The sequence below is a fragment of the Tachypleus tridentatus genome, chromosome 10, assembly GCF_004210375.1.
Source record: "Tachypleus tridentatus isolate NWPU-2018 chromosome 10, ASM421037v1, whole genome shotgun sequence".
Taxonomy (NCBI): domain Eukaryota; kingdom Metazoa; phylum Arthropoda; class Merostomata; order Xiphosura; family Limulidae; genus Tachypleus; species Tachypleus tridentatus.
In genome coordinates this window covers 60,474,220-60,497,675 of record NC_134834.1, presented here as the reverse complement: position 1 = coordinate 60,497,675, position 23,456 = coordinate 60,474,220, and the positions used below count along the sequence as shown (strand labels likewise).

At 32.5% G+C, this 23,456-nt stretch overlaps 1 protein-coding gene across 6 annotated transcripts in view; it reads left to right on the top strand.

Moving 5' to 3' along the window:
* Positions 1-3,419: 3,419 nt before the first annotated feature.
* Positions 3,420-23,456, top strand: part of Ipk2 (Inositol phosphate kinase 2) — a 31,526-nt gene continuing 11,489 nt past the window's right edge. The window contains exons 1-3 of one of the 6 annotated variants that reach the window (XM_076461649.1): positions 3,420-3,754; positions 8,957-9,067; positions 14,505-14,690. In XM_076461649.1, coding sequence (XP_076317764.1) covers positions 3,661-3,754; positions 8,957-9,067; positions 14,505-14,690 — 391 coding nt within the window. In that variant the 5' untranslated portion in view covers positions 3,420-3,660. Of the gene's footprint in view, positions 3,755-3,878; positions 4,298-4,325; positions 4,360-8,956; positions 9,068-13,440; positions 13,555-14,504; positions 14,691-23,456 lie in introns of those variants that run through there. The other 5 variants (XM_076461651.1, XM_076461650.1, XM_076461653.1 and 2 more) reach the window with 5 other exon arrangements.

Below are 23,456 nucleotides of genomic sequence, written 5' to 3'. Positions count from 1 at the left end.
ATGACTTAAAAATGCAATTGCATCTAACACGTCAATTTTCATGTTCATTTTAGACGCTCTCTTACAGTCGTCCATGTCTGGAATAATATGCTGAAGCATCAATTTTCTGTATTTCAATTTTATACACTGTGTAATTCCATTATCTAGTGGCTGTAGAACTGATGTTGTACATGGAGGTAAAAAGACTAAACGAACATTTGAAAGTTGAACTTTTGGGTGACAAGTTGTATTATCTAGGAAAAGTAGAATACTCCTATTTTCTTGCTCCATTCTTTTGTTTAATTTGTTCAAAATTTCCTCAAATATAGCACTTGTCATCCACGCTTTATTATTCGTTTTCCATTCCATAGTTTCGGTCCAGCATGACCAGGTGGGTCAAAGCGTTCGACTCGTAATCTGAGAGTCACGGGTTCGAATTCCAGTCGCACCAAACATGTTCGTCCTTTCAACCGTGGGGGCGTTATAAGGTTACTATTCACTGGTAAAAGAGTACCCCGAAAGTTGGCGGTGGGTGGTGATGGCTAGCTGCCTTCCCTCTAGTCTTACACTGCTAAATTAGGAACGGCTAGCGCAGATAGTCCTTGTGTAGCTTTGCGCGAAATTAAAAAAACAACAACAACAAAGAAAACCATTTCACAGGAAGTTGATTCTTCCTTAAATTTTTGAAACAGCGCGGATTTTCACTTTTACCTATTACCCATGGTAAATTTTCCCTAAATTTTAAAATTAGGGAAGATAGGAATTTATTTTTTCGTGAGAATTATTTAAAGAGTAGAATTTTGCACTTAAAAGATAAATATATTTCTACAAATTATGAATCTAATTTAACGGCAAAAATAATGACGGCAGCAAAAAGGACAGAATATATTTAACCAATATTTACTGTAACAAAATGTCCGAGAATTTATTAATATCTAAACAATAATTTATTAATATTTAAAGAAATTATTAAGTAAATAAGAAATTAATATTAAATCAAAAACATTTTTCAGCCTTACTCAGATTCTAATTCTACTTGTTGATAGATGAGGTAGGTGAAAAATAGTTTTCCGTCCGCGTTGGCCCGGCATGGCCTAGCGCGTAAGGCGTGCGACTCGTAATCCGAGGGTCGCGGGTTCGCGCCCGCGTCGCGCTAAACATGCTCGCCCTCCCAGCCGTGGGGGTGTATAATGTGACGGTCAATCCCACTATTCGTTGGTAAAGAGTAGCCCAAGAGTTGGCGGTGGGTGGTGATGACTAGCTGTCTTCCCTCTAGTCTTACACTGCTAAATTAGGGACGGCTAGCACAGATAGCCCTCGAGTAGCTTTGTGCGAAATTCCCAAACAAACCAAACCAAAAAATCCGTCCGCGTTACGTAGGTTCCGCCGTATAGAGGGCCTTTTACAAGAGAAACTTTAAGATAATATTGCAAAATTTTGATATTTCTGGCTTGTACAGGTTTCCGCCTTATGTAGTTTCCGGCTTAGACGGGTTTTAGTGTAAAAAAACTTTAAGGAAAGTACAAGTGTTTACAAATTTAGTGGAGAAGATTGAACTGAAACATGTAGTTGACGAAATGAAGATATAACAAAAGTGTGCAGTCAACGGAATGAGACTTCATCAGATGCTTAACATAAAGCAAATAGAAATACATTTAAATGCATTTAAAAATAAATAAATGAAGAAAAGAATATACAAAATATATCGCATGTGGGCTGAATAGAGTCGTACATAAAGCATTATATTAAAGATGACGAGACATCCTGTACCACTATTTCAAGTTGTAAGTGATTTAGACAATAAAAAACTACACTCTTTTGTTTTTCTAAGTTGTTGTATATATATGTATATATACACGTTTATAACAAATTTCCTGGTTAGTAGGACAAGTATTTGTAACAAGAGAATATTTGGTACTTGTCAGTAATTTGTAATAGTCTAGAATCTCAGCTGGTTTAAAAATATATCTATATACACATAAAGTTAAATTAAATGTCCATATGAGTGGCAATTTTAGTTTAGTTAGTACCATTAGATTCCATCTAGGAACATAGGGCCGCAATCGCTTGCGGCTTCTTCAACAGGTATTTAAGTGAGTGGGTTGTTAGCCCACTACACCGAGCCATCCCTAATTTAGTAGCGTAAGACTAGAGGGAAGGCAGCTAGTTATCACCACCCACCGCCACATCTTGGGCTAGGGCTACTCTTGTACCGACGAATAGTGGGATTGACCGTAACATTATAACGCCCACACGGCTGGGAGGGCGAGCATGTTTGGCGCGACGCGGGCGCGAACCCACAACCCTCAGATTTCGAGTCACACGCCTTACGCGCTTGGCCATGCCAGGCCAAGGTGGCAATTTTGCTTTAATCTAATTAAAACAAAAACAGAAAAACTGTAGCAATTGTTTGTTGATTTATTCAATACTCAGATACGTCTAGAATAAATACATTAAGTTATACAGATATAAATTTACTTTATGGTTTAATAGTAACCAAAATATTTAAGATACATCATTTAAAATTGCTTTGATTTCATAAACATAGGAAATACATTCGTAATCATTACGACATCAACATTGTGAAAGCGTGAACGACAAAAGAAAAAGGAAGAAACACGAGTTGAACGTTTACTACTCGGATTATACGTAATACTGGAAGTTGTCGTACCCCTACACGTCTAACTACTAATTCTTAGATACATAACTACTAATGAAGTTGTAATTAATTGATACGCTTCGCGAACAAAATTATTATATTGCTTGTTCGCCTCTCCTTCTGAGTAATCGTAAAGTTTATTCAAATATAATAATCATGGCTAAATAAATAAATAATTGGCATTATATTGAAATAATAAAATATCCGTACCTCACTAATCTAACCTGTGAATGAATTAAGTAAAACCGATAATGATTGCAGTTCAATTGTTTATTCAATTCACACCATAAATTAACAGTCGCTGTTTTAATTTCGAGCAAGGCTACACGAGAGTTATCTGTGCTAGCCGTCCCTGATTTTGCAGTGTGAGACAAGAGGGAAAGCAGCTAGTCATCACCACTCACCGCCCAACTCTTGGGCTACTCTTTTTCCAACGAATAGTGGAATTGATTGTAACATTATAACACCCCCACGTCTGAAAGTGCGAGCATGTTTGGTGTGATAGAGATTCGAACTCGAGACCCTCGGATTACCTTACCCACGTGGCTATGTAGAAAAGTCAATGATATAAATAGTGTCTCGACCATTATTATATTCGTTGTGAACTCATCCCTGAGTTGAGCTAAATGATATAATAAATGTAGTGAAGTTTAATATATTATACTTCACTTTTCTTTCACTCACAAGTGCTTAAAAATCACTTATAAAATATTTCAACATTATATAGTAGTTTTGTTTGATTGCTATTCAATATAAAGCTATACAGTAGGTGTGCTGTGCTATGCCCACTGTGTAAATCGAAACCTAATTTTTAGCGTCACAAACCCTGAGACTTACTGTCTACTTTCAGGGGGTATACTCTCATCAATTAATATATTCGTTTGGTTTTAGATATTCGTGCTAGCTGTCCCAGCTTTTCAAGTGACGAACTAAAGGAAAGAAAGTAGTCTTCAGCACTCACTGTCAACTCTTGAACTACTATTTATCTGGCTGAATAGCAGGATTTGACTGTTATCTTTAAAATGCACCCACAGCTCATATATATTTCTGTTTGCAGATGTGCACAACTGACGAACGGTGTCGATTTAATACAACTAATTTCTGCCTTTACTAGTTGTAAGATATCTGTGACTTTCTTCCTTATAGTAATATTAGTTTTAGAAGGATAATGTTTTAATAGATTATGTTAATAATTCGGATAATATTCTTTTGAAAGTATGGCGGATCTGCGTTTAACCACGCCCATTGTGCAGTTCTATGAATCACTTGATACTACACTTTCTGAGTTAAAGAAAAAAAAGTACTTTAGAAATATCAATAAGTTGAACGAAAACCAGATTTTCGTATGGTGTGTAATAAACACCAGCGAGTAACGTACACAGGGTGTTGTATGATGTTTCTACCTTCTTCCTAAGTATGTTTTTTTAAAGGAATTTATTATATGTTGCGCTTTTTACCTAATTAAGAGAACGTTATTGGGTGCGTCAGACTGGTGTTCTGAATAAGGATATCTGTATTCCAAATCTTGTTCAATAGTCGGTGGTAACAAATTATCAGTATTTCAGTCAGTGCCCTGCATCACTCCACGGTTTCTCAATTGGACATGTGAGTCAAACTTTCAAAGTATCTATTGGCCTGGCCTGCAACAACTAAGCTCAAGTATAATTTTATTTAATAAGTTCCAGCTTAATCTGGTATAGTGGTACTGGAAGTTAGTTATGGTGATTAGCTCAACTACAGATAATTATACTTTACTAGTACCGTATTAGTAAATTTATGTGCACTAAGCTAAGAGGTTTTGAATTTTTCTGATTTTCTGTTTTATTTTAACAACTAACTAAAATCACAATGGGATTCAAGCTGAACACTAAATTTCTGATCCATGTGTCCATTATATTATACAACAAATGTTTGGACAAATTCTAAAAAATATGAACAGCACAAAATCTACTCTGTAAGTTTAATGATAAGTGAGTTATCAAAAGAGAGTCGTGCTTTAGGTTTTAGTACCCATGTATATAATTCCAAAGCTTAAATTTATTATCCCAGATAATAAAGTTTATTTTATTGATCATACCCCTCTCTCCACTAAAACATTTTATCTATGCTTCTAAGATATATGAATCAAATTGCTTTCTTGATGTATTATGAAGAATGATAACATTTTAAAATTTAAAGGTATCACATGTTATGTGAACTACACCTCTTCCATCATCTGTTGAGGTCTGAAAGCACAATATGTGAAGGTAATTTGTAGACAAGACAAAATTATATTAGGAGAAGTTTATAAATCACAAAAAATATTAACTATATGTATAATACATCATACAAATTAGAACACCCAGTCAAAATATCAATTGTATTATGAAATTAATAGTAATGAAGAAAATGCATTAAATTTAGAAGTGAGATAAAATATAATACTGATATATGTACTAATTGTAATTCACCTGAACCAAGTAACTAATTAATTTATTACATTAATAGTAAGTTGGATGCTTATGAGAATGATGGAAAAGTAGTGGATAGAAAATTGGCTTAGTGTTAGAATAGAAAGAAAGAAATCATGATAAAAAGGAATTTACCTGCTGTTGTCAGTAAATTAACCACCCTGTTTTAAAAATCATATTATCTTAACTGGATCCTAACTTGTCTTTTCCAAATTATAAACTTACTTGCTCTCATCCTATTGCACTCAGAATGTAATGCAAAGAAAGTATAGTCATTTATCTTGTTTATCCCCTAAATAATGTTGTAAACTTTGATAAGACTATCTCATACTTTTATTTTGTCAAAAGATAATACATTAATAAGAGATCTTAACATATTTGTATAAGATAACTTTTTCTATCCTGGGACCGTCTTCGTTGTTTTCCTCTAAATTATTTCTAATAAGTCTTTATTTTTTTTTAGGAAAGGAGACCAAAACTGTACACAATATTCCATAAAGTGTAACCACTAAATAAGTAATTTATATTGTGAGGTAATCACCTCATTTGACTTGTAACAAACCTATGTTTAAATACATTTTATAAGTGTATTAGTTTTACTGCTAACAAAGGGTATGTTTATCTGTTACCATTACTTTCACATGAAACACTTGCTCCCTCAGACCTAGAAACTTTTATACTGCACTTAAGTTAATATACACAATATTTGCCTCCCAGTCCTAATCCCTCAAAAGAACAACCTTACTTTAAGATTTTTATCCTTGTTTTCATGTTGTAGTTCTGAGATTTCTTTGCTTTTCTCACTCCTTTCATTTTCTGATTTTCTTGCAAAAAGAATGTTCTCTTCTAACGGTAACCTTTGAGCTTCTTTAGACCTAAAGCTTAACCTACTTTTATCAAATATAACCCACTCTGCATTTATTTCAACCCATATACTCATGGTATTACTCTTTTGAACTCTTCAAGAAACTGTTAAGCATATTTTATTAAAAGTAATATTTGTTTGGGGTTTGTGCATCTCAGCATAAGCTTACTCATTTAAAACCCATTACAAACAACTTCTTGTCAGTTATATCTTATCAATCATGTTGTAAACAACCTCAGTATGTACCTATTACTGACTACTTTGTGACACAGTGAAGACTTATGTCAAACTTTGTATGTATTGTGAAACACAGTTATGAAATTAAAGTTTGTTATGTTTAGGATATGTAAATAGTTTGATATGGTCTTTGTATGATGTCAGGTGTTGGATTTATAATAATTAGTATCAATATAAATAAACTTATAATGGATGTTTTACTGAAATTAAACATAAAATATCTAGCATTTAACTGTTTCTGTGAACAACCTTTGGATTTATGACCAACTGAAGTTAACAAGTGATTTCTCAACCAAGCAAAATGTGAATCTTGGGTATCTGTGTGTTATATTTGAAATGGAGCAGAAGAGTACTAGTATATAAAGTTTCAGATCAAAAACCTTGTTTTTATCTATTTTTTTATGTATTTGTTGCAGTTGGTTGGTTTGAGTGTTTATGTGTGATGTTAGGTAATAGTTACTGGGTCATCACAAAAAACAAGGCTCTTAAAGCAGGATAATGCATTTTTAAATATTCAAAAATAAACATATTCTTTATAGAAAGAAAAGGATGACTGAAAGTGAAAAAAAACAACAGATTAATTCACAAAGAGTATTAGGGATAAAGTGAAAGAAAACAATCACAAGTTTAATTGAAATTGACTGGTTTGATGGGAAATTTAGAAAACTATAGAATATTAAGAAATTTGGTCAAACAGGAAATTATGACATTCAAAGGAATGTATGAAAAAGTTTGGTTTAAAATGTAAAAATTAATAGTAAGGATTTATTTAAATACATTAAGGATAAATAAAATGTTAGGATAGGGAAAGGACATTTGAAAGATGATGAAGGAAGGCTCACATCTGATGATTATGTGATGACTGGTTTATTAAATTCTGCTCTTTTTTCAGTTTTTACTGATGAGGATTTAAGCTGTGTTCCTCATCTTAAACAGTTAATGGGTGGAAACAAGAGTGAAAAAGATGGTCACATTAATTATGAACTTGTTAAGAAGAAACTGGGAAGTTTAAAGAACAGTAAAGCTTCTGGGCTAGATAATATTTCCCTAAGGGTTCCGAAGGAGGATAAGGATTGGATATGTGAACTAATTGCTTATGTTTTTGTTTTATAAGTTCTTGAGTAGTGAGGAGATATCAGAGGATTGGAAATTGGCTAATATTATTTTCTTTTCAAGGAAGTCATAATATTTTTCTCAGTAATTATTAGCATATTAGACTTACATAAGTTGTGGGAAAAGTTTTGGAAAGTTTGTTAAAAGATATTTTGCAAAGTCATTTAATAAAGCTAGGAATTTTAATTGATATTCAACATGGTTTTACTAAAGGAAAATCTTACATTACAATTCTTTTGACATTCTTTGAAAAGGTTACTGCTTAAGTTGATGAAGGTAAGGGTGTAGATTTGGGACATACAGATTTTCAGAAACCACTTACAAGGTGCTACATTAAAGGAATGTTAAAAAAGTTATTTCTATGGGTGTGGGGGATAAATTATCTAAGTGCATCTGGGTGAAAGAAAGCAGAGGGCTGTTATAAATTAAATTCAGTCAAACTGGTTTAATGTTACAGGAGGGGTATTTCAGATCCCTATCTTAGGACATTTGCTTTTTTCTTTTATTTATACCAATATAGATGAAAGAATGGTCAATAAATAGCATAAATTTGTTGATGATATTAAGGTCTTGGGTGTTGCTTGCTGTGAAGAGGATGCTGCTGCTGCTTTACAAAAGGATTTAGATCATTTAATGAATTGTGTGAATAAATGGCAGATTGATTTAAGTTGTAATAACCCACATACATTATATTGCATTTATCATAATATGAATTATAATTTGAATGGGAATAAACTTAACAGTGTTATGAAAGAAAGATATTGCTTAAATTATAATAAGTGCAAGGTAATATTTGTGTGGATTATCATAATTTAAATTATAAGTATAATTTGGATGGGAATAATCTTTACATTGTTGTAAAGGAAAGAGATCTTTCCATAATAGCCAACCAGTCTCATAAAGCCATCTAAGCAGTGTCCTGTTATTACTGGTAGGGCAGATAGTATTTTAAATTGTATCTACAGAAATACTGAATACAGATTTAAAAATTTTATAATTTCATTGTATAGGTTACTGGTTAAGCCAAATTCAGAGTATTGTGTTCAGTCTTGGTCTTCTTACCTTAGGAAAGACATTGAATTTTTGAAAAGGTTCAGAGGAAGGTTAAATGGTACCTTGGATGGAGGGGTTGTTATATAATGAAAGGATAAGATCTCTGAAATTGTTTTCTCTTGATAAAGAAGAGTTAGAGGGGATCCGATTGAGGTGTGTAAGTGTGTAAAGGGAATTGATAGTGTTGAAGCAGATTTTTTTTACTTAATGGTGAGAATAGTAGGACCAGATGACAAATGTAAATATTGGCAAGATAGCAGTCATCTTCAGCTAAGACAGTTTTGTTTATCTAAGAGGGTACTCAGCCTTTAAAATGAGTTGCCTTCAGATGTTATGAATTCAGTTAATTTAAGTGATTTTAAGGAAAACTATATAAATACTTGAATGATGTGGTGGTTTTATTTTTGAAGGGTTTAGTTTAGTGGATTGGATAGCCCACATGGACCAGTAGGCCCTTTGTTATCCTTGAAAATTATCTTCTTATTATGTCTCAGTGATTTTATAGGTTTTAAACATGTAAGAAATATGTTCTCAGTAATTACCAGAATGAAATTTTGAAATCATGTAAGTGAAATGTTGTTTTACTCTCTTTGAATACAGCTTGGAAGCAACAGCCTTATTCAAGAACAATGACTGCATTACCAGATGATACTACTGTTCCGCTTCATCAAGTTGCTGGTCACTTCCATGGTAAAGGAAAATATAAACTTGGTAAGTTTTACGCCCTTTGTATAGTCATTTATAGGAAGTTTCAAAAGCCAAAAAAAAAAAAGTGTATGATATAAAGACTAAGTTTAGTAGCTTTATTTGTCAGGACTGTTTTTGGGATTTAGGTAATGGAAACCAGCAGCTTTCACAACTAATGCAATATATAAAATAATTTAAGATAAGGCAGTGGCATGTATTGTATATTGGTTTTTGTAGCTGGCACAAAGTTTCAGGTACTATATGATTATCTTTTCAAACTCATACCTACAATACATTTTGTATGCTACACATGGAAATGAGCTATAACAATAATCTTAGAGGGTAAAGAAACGAAATGAATGGGAACAAAAGTTCTTTGTGCATTAAACACACTGGACTATTTGTGGCTTATCATAGTTCTAGTATTACAGATTCTGCCTCTAATAGAGCTCAAGTCAGTTATTTCAAAGTTGATCTGGTACTAGAAGCTGTTTATTTTAAGTAGCATCAAACACTCTTTGTTAAGTCATTTGTATGTAAAATTTTTACTTCACTAAAATTCTGTTCAATCTTCAATGCATGAAGTAGGCCTTGAAGGCATAGATCTTCAACATTTCTTGCTTTTCTTCAAATATTAAGAATACACACTTTAAATTATTTAACTTTAGTGTTTGTCCAGTCTTTATGAAACTTAACAGGTGTACAAAATTGTACGGCCTTAAATTTTGTCAGCCTGTTTATAGATCCCTATGCATGTATTCTGATTATGTGAATATTTTTCTTCCTTTTCTGTAATACCTTGTTTGTTTTGTTTGCTTAGAAATTATTTATTTCTGATATGTTTATTTTAAATTTTACTCAAGTCCTAATTTCACAGTAGTTACTTGTTTTTGTAATCAGGGTAATTCTTTCTTCCTTTGTGTAGTCAAGGGAACAGGCTGCTGTCTTTTTCTGTTTGGTCAAGTTGAAAGGGCCTATTCTTGTATGTTTTGGAACTTTCATACATACTTCTGGGGATAGATGTTTTGGATTGTTGATTAGAAAACAACTCACTCTGGATTTTAAGCATATAATTGCCTTTTCTTATTCAAAAAATGATTGATTAGCCAATGCATCAAACATGACACCTGGCTGTATTGCATACTATAATGGTCTGGTTATTTTTGTTGAGTTTCAGAATATTCTTAGTTAATCAGCTTTCTAAAATTTATTTCCCAACAATAACACTCACTTTTTTAGTGTACTTATCTTTTCATTTAACCATTTTGCAACAGGCTTGGTATAATATACATGAGTTTGTCTACACATTTGCACATGTTAAGTATTTGCACTTTAACTTTTGATACAGTATGTGTATCTTCACAAAATTTGATAAATATTTAGTAAAGATTACAAGTATTTTACAGACATAAAATAAGATTTTGTACTGAAATATTTTTGCAAAAGATTTATTTATGAAAATATAATCTGTTTCATTACTAGTCTGAGTGTAAAATGATTTCATGTTATGATTAAAAAAAACTATTCTTAATCTCAAAAATCTCAAATATTATTTGTGGAATCTCTAAAACCTCATAAATTCTTTCAAATGTTAGTTTTAAGTAAGACTTTATATTTTATGTTATTTTCTATATTCTCACTATGTGAGGTCTGTCACTTAACCAACCTCGTAACCATCATAAAAAAATTAGGAAATAAATATTAGTTACATTTTTGTTGTGCTAGAATCACTACATATTGTAGCATGAAAATATAAATGTTTAGTCTAAGTAGCTTATGTCTCATAACAGTATGTATGAACTTATGTATTTTGTATCATATTTACCTTCCAGTCATGCCTATTTAACATTTCATAACTTTCATTGATGTTATACGTGTGCACATAGGTCACTAAAACTGACTGTGCTTCAGTGAACTAATGTTTTGAAAGATACAGTCACATTTCAATTATTTTACATTATTTATATAGATTATTGCTATTTAGAAATAAATTATTAAACTAATTTTTCTTAAAATATAGAACAGTAAATCAAAAAGTGAAGCAAACAATTATCTCTTGTTGCTATAACTTTTGAACTCTATTGGTGCTGGGCATAGGTTGTTAATGTTTAGCCTTTTAAAATATCACATGTGGAGAATCTAACAATTTTTTAGGTTTTATATATACAGTTGAATAACCAAAAGTTATAAACAATTACACTGATACCATAGAATTCCACTATGATTTTTTTAAGCATGGTAACTAAGATTTATTTATATTTTAAAAAATCTAAACTTCAAGCAGACTAAAGACACAACCTACCTTCTTGAAAACTTGGATCAAAGAAATTAAGTAGTTTTTCAAAGCCTGAAATGGCTGAGAAAACTACTTTGGGAACATTCTAAGTTTCTGATTGGTTATTCACATGTCACATACTGTAGTAAGAGTATATAAAGGACCATTTCAAAAAATAGAAAGAGTTGAATGTGGCTGCTGTTTGATTCAGTATGTAAGCCATATCTCAGGAAAATAAAACTATTTTGTTTTATATTCTAGTTTGTCAATATTAGTAATCTGCGTTCCTAATTTGCACAAAATTATATATAGACTTTGTGCTTTGACATTACAACTATCTAATTTTAAAGTGTTGCATTCAACATACCACATGACTCACTAAAATCTATATTTAAATATGCTCTTTTGATATTTTCTTTTAAATTAAGAAATTAGCTTGTATATAATTATAAAGTTTGATTCCAAAGCTATTGACTTAAATTTGTAAACTGGTAGTTCAATAAAATTTTGAATGGAAATCAACAAATGCAATGACATGGCTTTTGAACCCTAACTCATAGCAAAGGGGTTAAGGCAAATGTAAATAATCTGAGTTAAGATCACATTATTAGGCTTAAATATATGAACTTTGACTATTGTATATTGAACAAAAAATGGTTTGATTGTTCTTTTCACTAATTTAACACATTCACCCTGTTGATACTTTTTGGGTTAACTTTTGAAGTTTCTTTCTTTTCATGATGAAGAATACTTATGTGTAATTATTGATTACTGTTATTTCAACAGTATTTTATCTCTATGCAGGTTATTTGTCAGATGTCACATGAGCAACTAATCATATTTAACCCTAAGTAACAACAGCTCTTTGCTTTGTATGTGTATTTTTCTGAATGTGAGATGTGTGCATTTTTTCTCTTCCTGTAGAATTTCAGAGTGTTTTGATTTCAAAACTGCAATTGTTAATTAGTCATCTGGTGTGTTGTATTATCAAGTCAAAATAGAAACATTTCATGTAACAAATATTGTGATAGATAAGAGAATATTGTTAAATTTTGTTTTCAAATAGAAATTCCAGTATGGTGCAATTGACATTTAACTACATATTTATGCAGTTTAAAAAAAAAGAATTAAAATGTCATATATGTGCACACATATAAGAGCTTAGTAATTAATGGAACTTGCTAATCATTTATTAATCATAAATCTCATTAATTAATTATATCTAACCAATACATTATTCTCACAATACTTGGATGGATGGAATAATCAAAAGTAGTATTAAGAAATACTAATTTTGAATAGTTGATTATGCTTGTGAAGCATAGCATGAATTTATTAAGTTGAAAACTTTGAATTAATTGAAGTTAATAATGAGAAATTTATTGATGGTATTTTGATTAGTTGATTATTTTTGGGACATTAATCACGCCATACTGTGGCTTTCAGTTAATTGATGGTTTCACATGATACAGATTGATACAATCAATGCTTACAGATAACCAACTGTATTGATTAGTCTCCCAACTGTGACAGCAAAAGTGAAAATCTTCCAAGTTAATTATGCATAGTTTATAAATTCATTCTCTGCTTTAGTAGCAATAGTTATATTAACTTAGTTATAAGTTAGGTCCTTAATGGGTGTTTTTTTCTGGATTGGTCATATATGAAATTTCACTTCTATTTGAGTAAGAACACTGGACATATGTAACTATTGTTGTCCCTCTAAAGAGTGAAGTTAATAAGTTTTAATGTTGTTTAAATAGTCTTGAAAAACACTTTTGAATCTGTACTTGTAATATACAGTTTTTAAAAGAGCCTGGCAACTGACTCAATCAATATAATTGGTTACCCATGAGCATCAGTCACATCACTTAGTGTCATATAAATTAACTGATTGATCAAAATAGTGTTTCCTGTTATTAATATTTAGACTTTTCCATATTTCAACTATCCAAGTCTCATGAGAATAATTCAGTAATTGATTACAAGCCTGATGATTAACAAGTTAGTACATTTTTGTTTGTTAAGAATATTACTGTTGGTGTTCTGCTGATTAAATTTCACACATCCATATTTTTATAAATATCAGGTTATTTTATATATTTAAAAATGGCTGGTATAGGTAGATATGGCACTAATAGAGGAGCGAACAACATTTCAACCCACCTTCAGTCATCATCAGGTTCAAGTTCTCTTGTCATCACAGAGGTTATTTTACTGAACTGTGGATTGTAAGGTACAAGGTTTGAGATAATTATGTTACTGAATATGTTTATAATTTTCAGTTGTTGGAGACATTAATAAACTGGCTGTCAATTTTGTTATTCTTTTAAGAGTAGCCACATAAGAGACATTAAGTATTGACTACCCTCCCTTTTTTCAGCAGTTATATTTTAGGAAAGTTTGAATCTTAAAGTGTCAGGACATTTAGCCCATGTGTAATATATGGTGCTGTTCACATCCTGCCACTTTTCCCTCACTTCACCTCTCCAGTGTGTAGGTTTTTCTCACTATGACTGCAGAGCATGCTCACATAAGTAGTATGGTTGATACCTTTTACTATGATTTTGGTTCAGCTTTTTTTTTTTTCAGTTAATTTATGTTCAGGGTTAGTAATGAGGAGCGAAATTCTCCAAATCTTTAATAACACATGCTAATCAAAGTGTAAATTGAACTGGGACTACCTTAAACTTAGACTTTGAGATTAAACAATTTTTGGAGTACTAATTTTATTTATTAGGCCATAACTAAATCAGAAATAAAAAACCTATTTGGCTCCATGACAAATAAAACATACCACAGCTAAATGAGACATACTCCATTGTTCTAAGTCTAGTTATGTAAAATATCATATAAAGTGAACTGAACTGAGAGAAAAAAATCAACCATACATCATAGTTCCATGTCTAGTTATGTAAAGCATCATTAGGTAACAACCATAAGACTATAACTAACTCAACTGCACACTATATTTCTATCTATAAGCATTGAAAAAGTACTTATTTCATCCTTAGAGTTGGCCCTGTTTAGAGACCAGACCAGCAATAAAACGTTATACAATGTACCAAGTATGATATACAGTACTTCAGAACTTTTTAACTTTTTATAAGTTCTTAAGAATATAGCATTAACATTTTAAATGTAAATTGTATTTATTTTATCATTTAAATTTTGCTTCTGTGATAGGTATGCTAAAGCATAAAGATGGTAGTATTTTGAAACCTGTTATTCAAGAGGACATTAGAGGCCAGAGAGAGAAATCTTTCTACACTAAAGTATTTGATACTTTCTGTTCTGATCCTGTGGTTCTTCAACTTCAGAGCTTTTTACCCAAATATAGAGGTTGTTGGGTTACCCAGTTCAACAGTACTAGTGAGTATAAAAACTTCATATTTTACTTTCTTAGCTTTGTATGAAATACAAGTAAAAGTAGCCATCCCAGCAATGGCAATAGTTTAAATTAATTCATGGACTTTAAAAAGGTTAATTGTATTACTTTCTTGGATTGACTCAGAGCCAATGCTGTGAGCTACTTATACCACCCACTGCACTGCACTTGTAATGTTGAGCATTTTATTCATGCTAAGAATTGCTCAACAATAACATATAGTAAATTTGCATTTTTGTTCTTTAGTTTACATCTCATTTTGAAATCTGAATCACAGTATGATTAATTTCTAATAATATAATGTAAAATATTGTGCTTGGAAAATTAAAATTTGGCATCAACATACATGCCTGTTCTCCTGTCATTTCAAAAGTGAATGCTCAGGTTTACCTGCAAGTGCAGTCTTTCAACCACAGACTGACAAATACTTCGACAGAAAAATTGTTTGCAACATATATATAAGATGATCATGGAAATGTAAAATTGTTTTTGAAGAAAGAGTAAATATAAGTTTGAAATAGTCTCTTTATTTTACTACTGTTATTTGTTTAAGAAGTAAACACTTTATAGTTTTTGTCCTTATTTGAGCTAATAACTTATAATATTTCACTTTGGATTTTGAAGAATTTTCTTACTGTTACTTAATGGCACAATTGGTACCTACATTTTATTAACAAAATAGAATACAATCAAATAAAGAAATGGTGTTGTTTATTTCACTGTTATTCATATATATATATGTAAATAGCATGTGTCTGTTCTTTGTGGCTTGGATATTTCATATAGCCAGATGTATTTCTTTTAATGCTCATGTAGACTTGTTTTACATGGCTTAGCACATTTCCAGTTGTTGTTTTTTTATTTTTTAGGGTTATTTTTAACCTTTTTTTATTTCTACATGCTTCATAGAACATGACACTTTATGGTCCATCTGGGTTAGTCTTTCCACTGAACTGAACTAAAACCTAAAAGAACACTTCAAAGCAGACCCTTATTATTAAACTATTTATCAAATGTTTCCTTAAACTCACTTGAATTAACTGCATTCATCACATCTTTTGGCAACCTGTTCCAGGGGCCAACCACCCTGTTAGAGAAATAATGCTGCTTTAACTGAAGATGACTCTGACCCTGCTAAAATTTATATTTGTGCACCACAGTCTTATCATTCTCAATATTAAATATGAAAAAAGATTATGGTTAAACATTATTCTTTCTCTTAATCTTAAACACCTTAGCCAGATCCCCTAGAGAAAACAAGTTCAGAAATCTTAACCCATTATTATATAACCTTTCCATCCCAGGTATCATCCTACTAGCCCTCCTCTAAAACCTTTTCAACAATGCAATGTCCTTTCTGAGATAAGGAGCCCAATACTGAGCATAATGGTCCAAATATGCCATCATAAATGATCTATACAATAACATTATAACCTCTTTAGACTTGTATTCAGTGTCCCCATAGGTGCAACTCAAAACTCTATTTGCTCTGCCAATAGCAACAGCTGTAAAAAACTGGTCAGTCAGAACTCCAAGATCTTTTTATTTCAAAATAACGTTAAGGTGATTCCCATCAAAAGTATACTCAGAATTCAGATTATGATATCTAACGCGAATTACCTTGCATTTATTATAATTACAAAACCATCTGCCATGACATTTTGGACAGCCTTTTACAACCTCTTTCTTTTGCTATGCAGTCATTTTGTTGACTTTTTCTTGGCATAATTCCTCAGGTGTAATACCTTTCATCTGTTTGTTAGTTTACCATTTCTGTACAGAGTTGAGGGCCCATGCTGTTTAACTTGTAACCCAATTAAATTCTGGGCTCTCTGCTTTATTACCTGTACTCTTTAAACCTATGAGTCTTTCATTCAGACATGGGAATCACTCCTGAAAATGTAATGTACTTTTCCCAGGCCCTATGTTCCCATTGACATCTATTCATTCCCCACTTTCATTGTTATTTTTTTCCTCATTGTATTTGTCAACAAGACTTTTGTGGGTTTCTGGGCAAATTCATACCCCCACCTTTTTTCCTTTCCCTTTGTATCTATATATCTGGATTATTTTGTTTGTAGGATCATTTTGGTAGTGTACACTGTGTACACTACCAATGTGTCTTTCTCCTGAAGTTCTTCTTTGACATTCATTTGGCACCATATTAGTGACTGTATTTGGAAGTCTTCTGCATTGGAATCCAGAGTTGTACCTTTTAATTATTTTTATTCCTTGTTTTTCACCATTTCCTACTCTGTTATGGTACATTCCTGTGTCATGCACTCTTATTTGCTTCCATTTCCTAGTGCCTTCTTTCCACATTTCAGAGAGGAGCTGCATTTCCTACATGCATTAAATGTAGTTACTTGAGTGCTCCATGTATAGAAAAGGACTCTACCTTTCCCATCTTTTGCTCCTCACAGACCTCTTCCTTACCTTCTCCTTAAGGTCCCATTTGTCTCCCCAGAATCTGCAAGAATTGGTAAGAGTTCATAATTGGAACACTGTTTTACTAGTCATTTCTCCTTTTCTAGAGATTTAATCCCCAGTTGTTTGTCATTTGTTATTACAGTGGTATTGAAGTTTTGTAATTATTCTCCAACCAGGACAATTTCATTGACCTTTCTTATTCTCCTGTGGAGTTATGTTCTTTTTATTTTTTAATGAGTTACTGCTCCAGAAGTTTGGCAGGTCTTTTCATTCCTTGCTTGACTGTTGGGTGTGGCTTCAACTTCTTCTTTTTTGGTTAGGTGGCCATGAACTTTGTCCATCTTTTATGTTCATACTGTCTGTAGAATTATTCACCACATGGATGAATGGCTGCCTTTGGCTCCATCGTTTAAGCACCTCATGCTCAAGTGCTTTTCTTTTCAAAAAACTAAGTTTGTGGGTTGCTTGTTTAGATGGAGATGTCTTTTCTTGTCCCAACCCCATATTTCATTCTACTTGGGTTTTTCTTCAACTTCTCCCTTAGTCTAGCCCATCCTTCTTCTTTCATTTGTTTTTGATGGAGTTTATAGTTAACATTGCTTAATACTCTCTATCATTTGCTAATGAGTTGTATTGCTTTTGAGAATTTAGGCTTCCATGGAAGCCCTTCTTCCCTTAAGTCATGCTCCTTTGCCTGATCTTCAGTGGTTATAGCACGGTCTATGAAATCTCATTTGGGATCCCTTTGTTTCATTTTCATCCTCCTATCCACTCTTTAGTGTTCATTTTCCCCTGGTAGCTTTATAGAGGGATATCACCAGTGTTGGCATTCCTCTTACACCTCCAAGTCCTATGTTGTCCCTTTTACCAATTGCATTTAACAGGGGTGGACATTTGGACTCTCACATATTACTGGCCCACATCACTGTTCTGGAACTTCTTCCATTTCATTGGGTGTTGGATCATTTCCTCTATTTAATACATAGCAAGTTGGTCATGGTCCATTTTGACTGTTTAACCATTGTCTTTTCAAACTACTGTATAGGGGATTCCCATTCTAGTTCACTTTGCTTTCAAATATTGGATCATGTCATGGGTGATCTCATTCTTGTCGTGAATCACTTATAATAACAGGATTCTAGTCTCCATATCTGCTAGTGGTTATGCTCCCAGTGGGGTGCTTCTCTAATGGTCGTCAGGGTCACACTCCCTCTGTTTTTATCTCAACTTCCTCATCTGTTTGCTCTGGCAATGAATACCTTCAGTTTGGAATGGACAATTTCATTTACTACACATACACCTAACCTCCTGTCTTTCCCCTGATTTTTTTCCAAGCCACTCCATGTCAAGTATTTCTTTTATCCATTATGACCTGTACAACTTCTAATCCCTGTTCTTCTACAGCTTCAATGACATCCTTCATTGATTCTTTTTCTGTCCAGGTTCTTTATCCTTCAGTATTACTTATTGGTGTTCCATCTTGTCTTACCTGCACTCCTAACTTTTGTCTGGTCTTTTGTGAGGTAATATAGATTCTCCACATGTGTGGAAGCCCTTATTTCTTGTTTGGTTTTCTCTCTTCTTACTTGGTTTGTGATAAACAATGGTATATTCTGCCATTGGTTTGTGCACCATGGTTCCTTGCTTTCAAGTTCTTTTGATCTTCACCATTTCATGTTTTGCATGGATATTTGACAGAAATCTGTTTATGTTAATCATTACAGACTATGGAGTGACCTTATCATCTACCTTTCTCTTTTCCCATTTCCACTTTGTTTTTCCTCATATCATATCCCTCTTTTTTCATACTTTTGTCTCCTTCATTTCTTCTTACTCTCTGTTTCTTCAGATATGGGATTTCTTTGTCATTCTGAATGACCTAACACCCAGACTCCTTTCAAATAAGTGACTACCTGCACCTTGTCCCACCTCCTTTGCTTTTTATTTGCTGGTGATCATTATAGGTTGGATATGTTAGTTCTTGGTGTATCATGTATCTATTACCATCATGCTGTCCTTCCCTAGATCTTTGCAGCTCATGATGGATTCAGTTTCATGCTGATATTTTTCCTTTGTATTCCCATTACGATCCTGATCATTTCTTCTGACTGTTTTGTTCTCTCTGTTGTTAATTAGCCTGCACGTCTTCTTTCTTTGGCTCAAATTCTCACTTCCTTTTCCATTAAGATACTTTTTCTATTTAGGACTTTTTCCTTGTGACCCTTACTGATTGGAATTGCCAATTTATTTGATTGGTATATTCTTCCTTGTCTTTGGTTTCCTATAATATTCTTATTGTCTCTATTCCTGACTGTTCCCTTCCATTGTCTGTTGGGAAAGATCTCCCAGACTGGCAGGTGGACCACTCCACATACTTCATTGCAGGTTATTTACATTTGGCTTTCCCTGCCTTATGTAGATACTGATTGCTGCCCATGCCACACTACATACCTTGGTTCAACTTCAATTGGATAAATTTTCTCTTCATTGGCTGATTGGGACCCTCCTTCTACTGCAGACTTGATGCTATGTACCCAATTTCACATGGTTTTGGACTGGAGGTGTCTCTCCACATCACGTTCCACCTTGCTACCATCAACGAGATGTCAGGTTCCTGGGGTGGCTGGTGTTAGTTGTTTAGTGACTTTGCATGCATATGTTGACCTGCATTTTTGAAACAAAAGTTCTTTTAACCTTCTGATTCCTGCTACTGTGGTTTTGATGATCCACTCTTGGTCCCACCTGGTTTTGGACTGGAGTTGACCTACCAATTACAGTCTGCTATTGCATAGCCACTCTACACCATCAGGCATATCCAAATCTCTTTTTCCACCTGGTTAGTGACACATATCCTCATGATGGGTAAAAAGTATATCTGGTACAGATGTGTTGCATCTTCCACAGGTGTGTATTTTTACACAGAGATGTTACACACCATGGGCTTTCTTCAAACACTTTTGGAAGGGTGTTTATCTTGGTAACTTTGCATTGGTCTCTCCATCATCTCAGTATGAGTCTGTAGCTATTATATGAGTGGAGGTAATTTTATAATATTGGAAGTTAGCATTTACCAACACTGAAAATGTGTTTCTGGTAGATACTTCCCACCTGTCTTTCCCATTTCTAATGGTTCCATGTGGTCTAATTTTAAAATGAAAGTGGGATTCTGCAGAATAGAGGGAGTCAGCTGTGTTAGGAGGGTGTATCATACTATTAATGGTGGAATGTTGTCATAGTCTCATTTGTATGCTACAAGTACATGGGAGCAAAAGGCTAGTGGCAAACAAAAATGTGCACACATAAGAGAGCAGTATTTGTTGAGAAGACCTATTATGAGAGGGAGGTTATTATCTATCAGAAATACATCTTCAGTATAGGAAAATCTTAACTTATGTGGCACCTTGTCAAATGCTGTTTGAAAATCCAGATGCACCAAATCCACAGTTATACTCTCCTCTATGTAAGCGGTAATCTTTTTGAAAAATATAAAAGGTTACTGAAGCAAGATTTTCCCCTAGTGTAACCATGCTGACTATCAAACAAAATTTTAAATTTTGTTAAATTACTTTGCAAAGCATCTTTTATTGGTATTAAAAAAACTTTTTCTACCACTGATATGAGATTAATAGGCCTATAATTAATGGGGCAATTTTTATCACCCCACTCAAAACAAGGAGTAACTTTAACCAACTTCCAATTAACTGTTGTCATTTCCCTACTATTAAAAGACGTAGGAAAGAATAACTGCAAGTAGCTTACATATCCATTCATTAACCTCTTTCAAAACCTTTGGGTAAATATTATGTGGTTCAGGTGTATTTTCTTTTATTAAAATTTCCAATTTCTTCTTAACAAACTGAGTAAATGTGATAATTTTCTTCAACCATCTTATTTTCATTATCAGGGTGAGAATTATTGCTTGAACATTTATTATTATTAATTTATTATTAATCTTAATACATTAAGAATAAGAAAAATGTTGAGATGAGCATTTGAAGAAACCCTCACTATTTATTTTTACATTTTCAGCCAATTTTTTTGCATAGAGTTTTTGGATTTCCTAATTCCCAGTTTGACCAGTTATCTTGATCTTTGGAAGTTCCCCAATTATCCCAACATTGCAGTCAGTTGAAACTTCTAATATTTGTAATATTTTAATTTTATTCTTTATATTTATATCCTTTTGTGTGAATGTGGCATTTTAATTGTATTCATCTCCTAGTGGGACAGCAGCAGATTTATGGACTTAACATCTCTAAAATCTGGAGTTACTTGCAGCCATCTTTTTTCTTTTTTTTCTCTAAGTAACATACCTATCTTGAATGTTTATGAATTTGTTTTTAATATTTTTTTAAACTTTGACACAAAGCACACACAAACACATTGGCTACTATTCACAAATTGGTTTGACATTGGACAACTCTAGATATTCTTCCTTTTCAAAGCATGTCACTTTTTGTGTTTTGGAGTTTGAGTGTCAAAAAATGGCTGTGAAGTGTATTTTCACATATTTTAAATTTATTCCAAGAAATGTTTAATTTTGTTCAAACTGCATTTTATGACAGTTCCAGTTTTCTCTCTCATGTTGTTGTCACACCTCTGTGCAACTTGAGAGAGTGACTTATTTGTTTGTCATTACATTTTTGGGATCACCTGAATCTTTGCCATATCAAAGAGAACTTCTGCTGGTATGACTCAAACGATACTAAATATATTTTTCATTGGTAGGATGAATTCTTAACCAAATTCTATACACACTCTTTTCAGCCTTTTATGTTTATTTGAGTGCACCTATTAATTTTCATATTAGTTTGATTCAGAAGCTATTAGTGTCATCTTCTTTTGAGCAACTTGTTCATTTCCTACTTGTTTCAGAGTTATACTACAATGAAGGCTTCATCTCTGTTGAGGATATTGTTTACATAGATGCCATTGTTCCAATACTGTATACCTTTTCTACTAATTTATATCAGATTGAAATTAGAATGTTGGATATACAAGACTGTTTAGTGTAAGAATTATTACTTAGTTCATTTAGTGATTTAATATTTAGCAATTATTTAGTTTTTATAACAAGAATGTTTGAAACTTAATTATTTTAAAGGTGATAGTTATGAGAAATGTCATTACATAACTTGATACGAGTCATTGTCATTAATTAACATCACGTGACTTGAATCTTCAGTATTTTTCTTGTTGCATTAAGTGGTATTCCTACATCATAACACCTCAGTTTATAGAAAGTTCTAGACCTCAGTTATATATATATATACTTGCCAAGCAGGTGCAATTTAAGTGAAATTAAGTTAGACAGCACATGAGTGCTTGGTCTTAACAGGTGATTTCTATAGTATGTTTTACAACTGTATTGTAACAAAAGAGATAGGAAAAATAATTTTTCTTGTCAGTTGGGTTCTAAAGTAACTGATCCAGCTTGTGTGGACTTTTGATGAAAAAAAGAGACAATTGATTACATCTCTGTATACACCTGCACTAACCAACTAAATAATTTAAGTAAAATTCAGTAAAAAAAAAATTAAATTAGTGAAATTTATGTTAGACTGCATTTGGCAAAAACTAATCACAAAATATGGCATTACAGTTAATACCAAATTTATTCAAAAACCAGGCAGAAAACTGATGTCTAGACTATGTAAAAACTACACTGACAAATACCACACCAACATTATTTATAAAATACAATGTGATAACTGCCAGACTTCTATATTGGAGAAACAAGTAGAAAAATGGAAACCAGATTCAAAGAACATAAAAAGTCACCTTGACACTGCAAGTCAAATAAACACAACATAACCATAGAAAACACTTAAATACTAAATAAAGAAACAAACATAAACAAACGTAAAATTAAAGAAGTCATACTTATACAACAACTTAAACCCAAAATAAACCAATATAAAGAATGCCTTTATACTTATATTAATATAATAAAATAAAATTATATATTCAAACATCTAACACTGCCCTCTACAATCCAACACTCAGTTACACAACCCCTTTCAAACATGTGGTCAGCTTCCGGTCAGTTACCTCTTTCTTTCTTTGTGAACCTGACAATAACTGAAGAAGGTCGAAACATTGTTCACTCTTCTATGTAAAATATTTTCTCAACCCAAAGAGCCGTTTTTGCATATATATTTCTCTACAAGTGGGTTTTCTCGACATCACTAATGTTGAATCTTATACAGATTCTTTATCTCTTGAAGAACCATCACATTTTTATTATTATGAAGTTTTAATTTAGTTTTAACTTTATTATGATTTTCATGCTAATGGTGTAACATTGATGAGTGAATTTT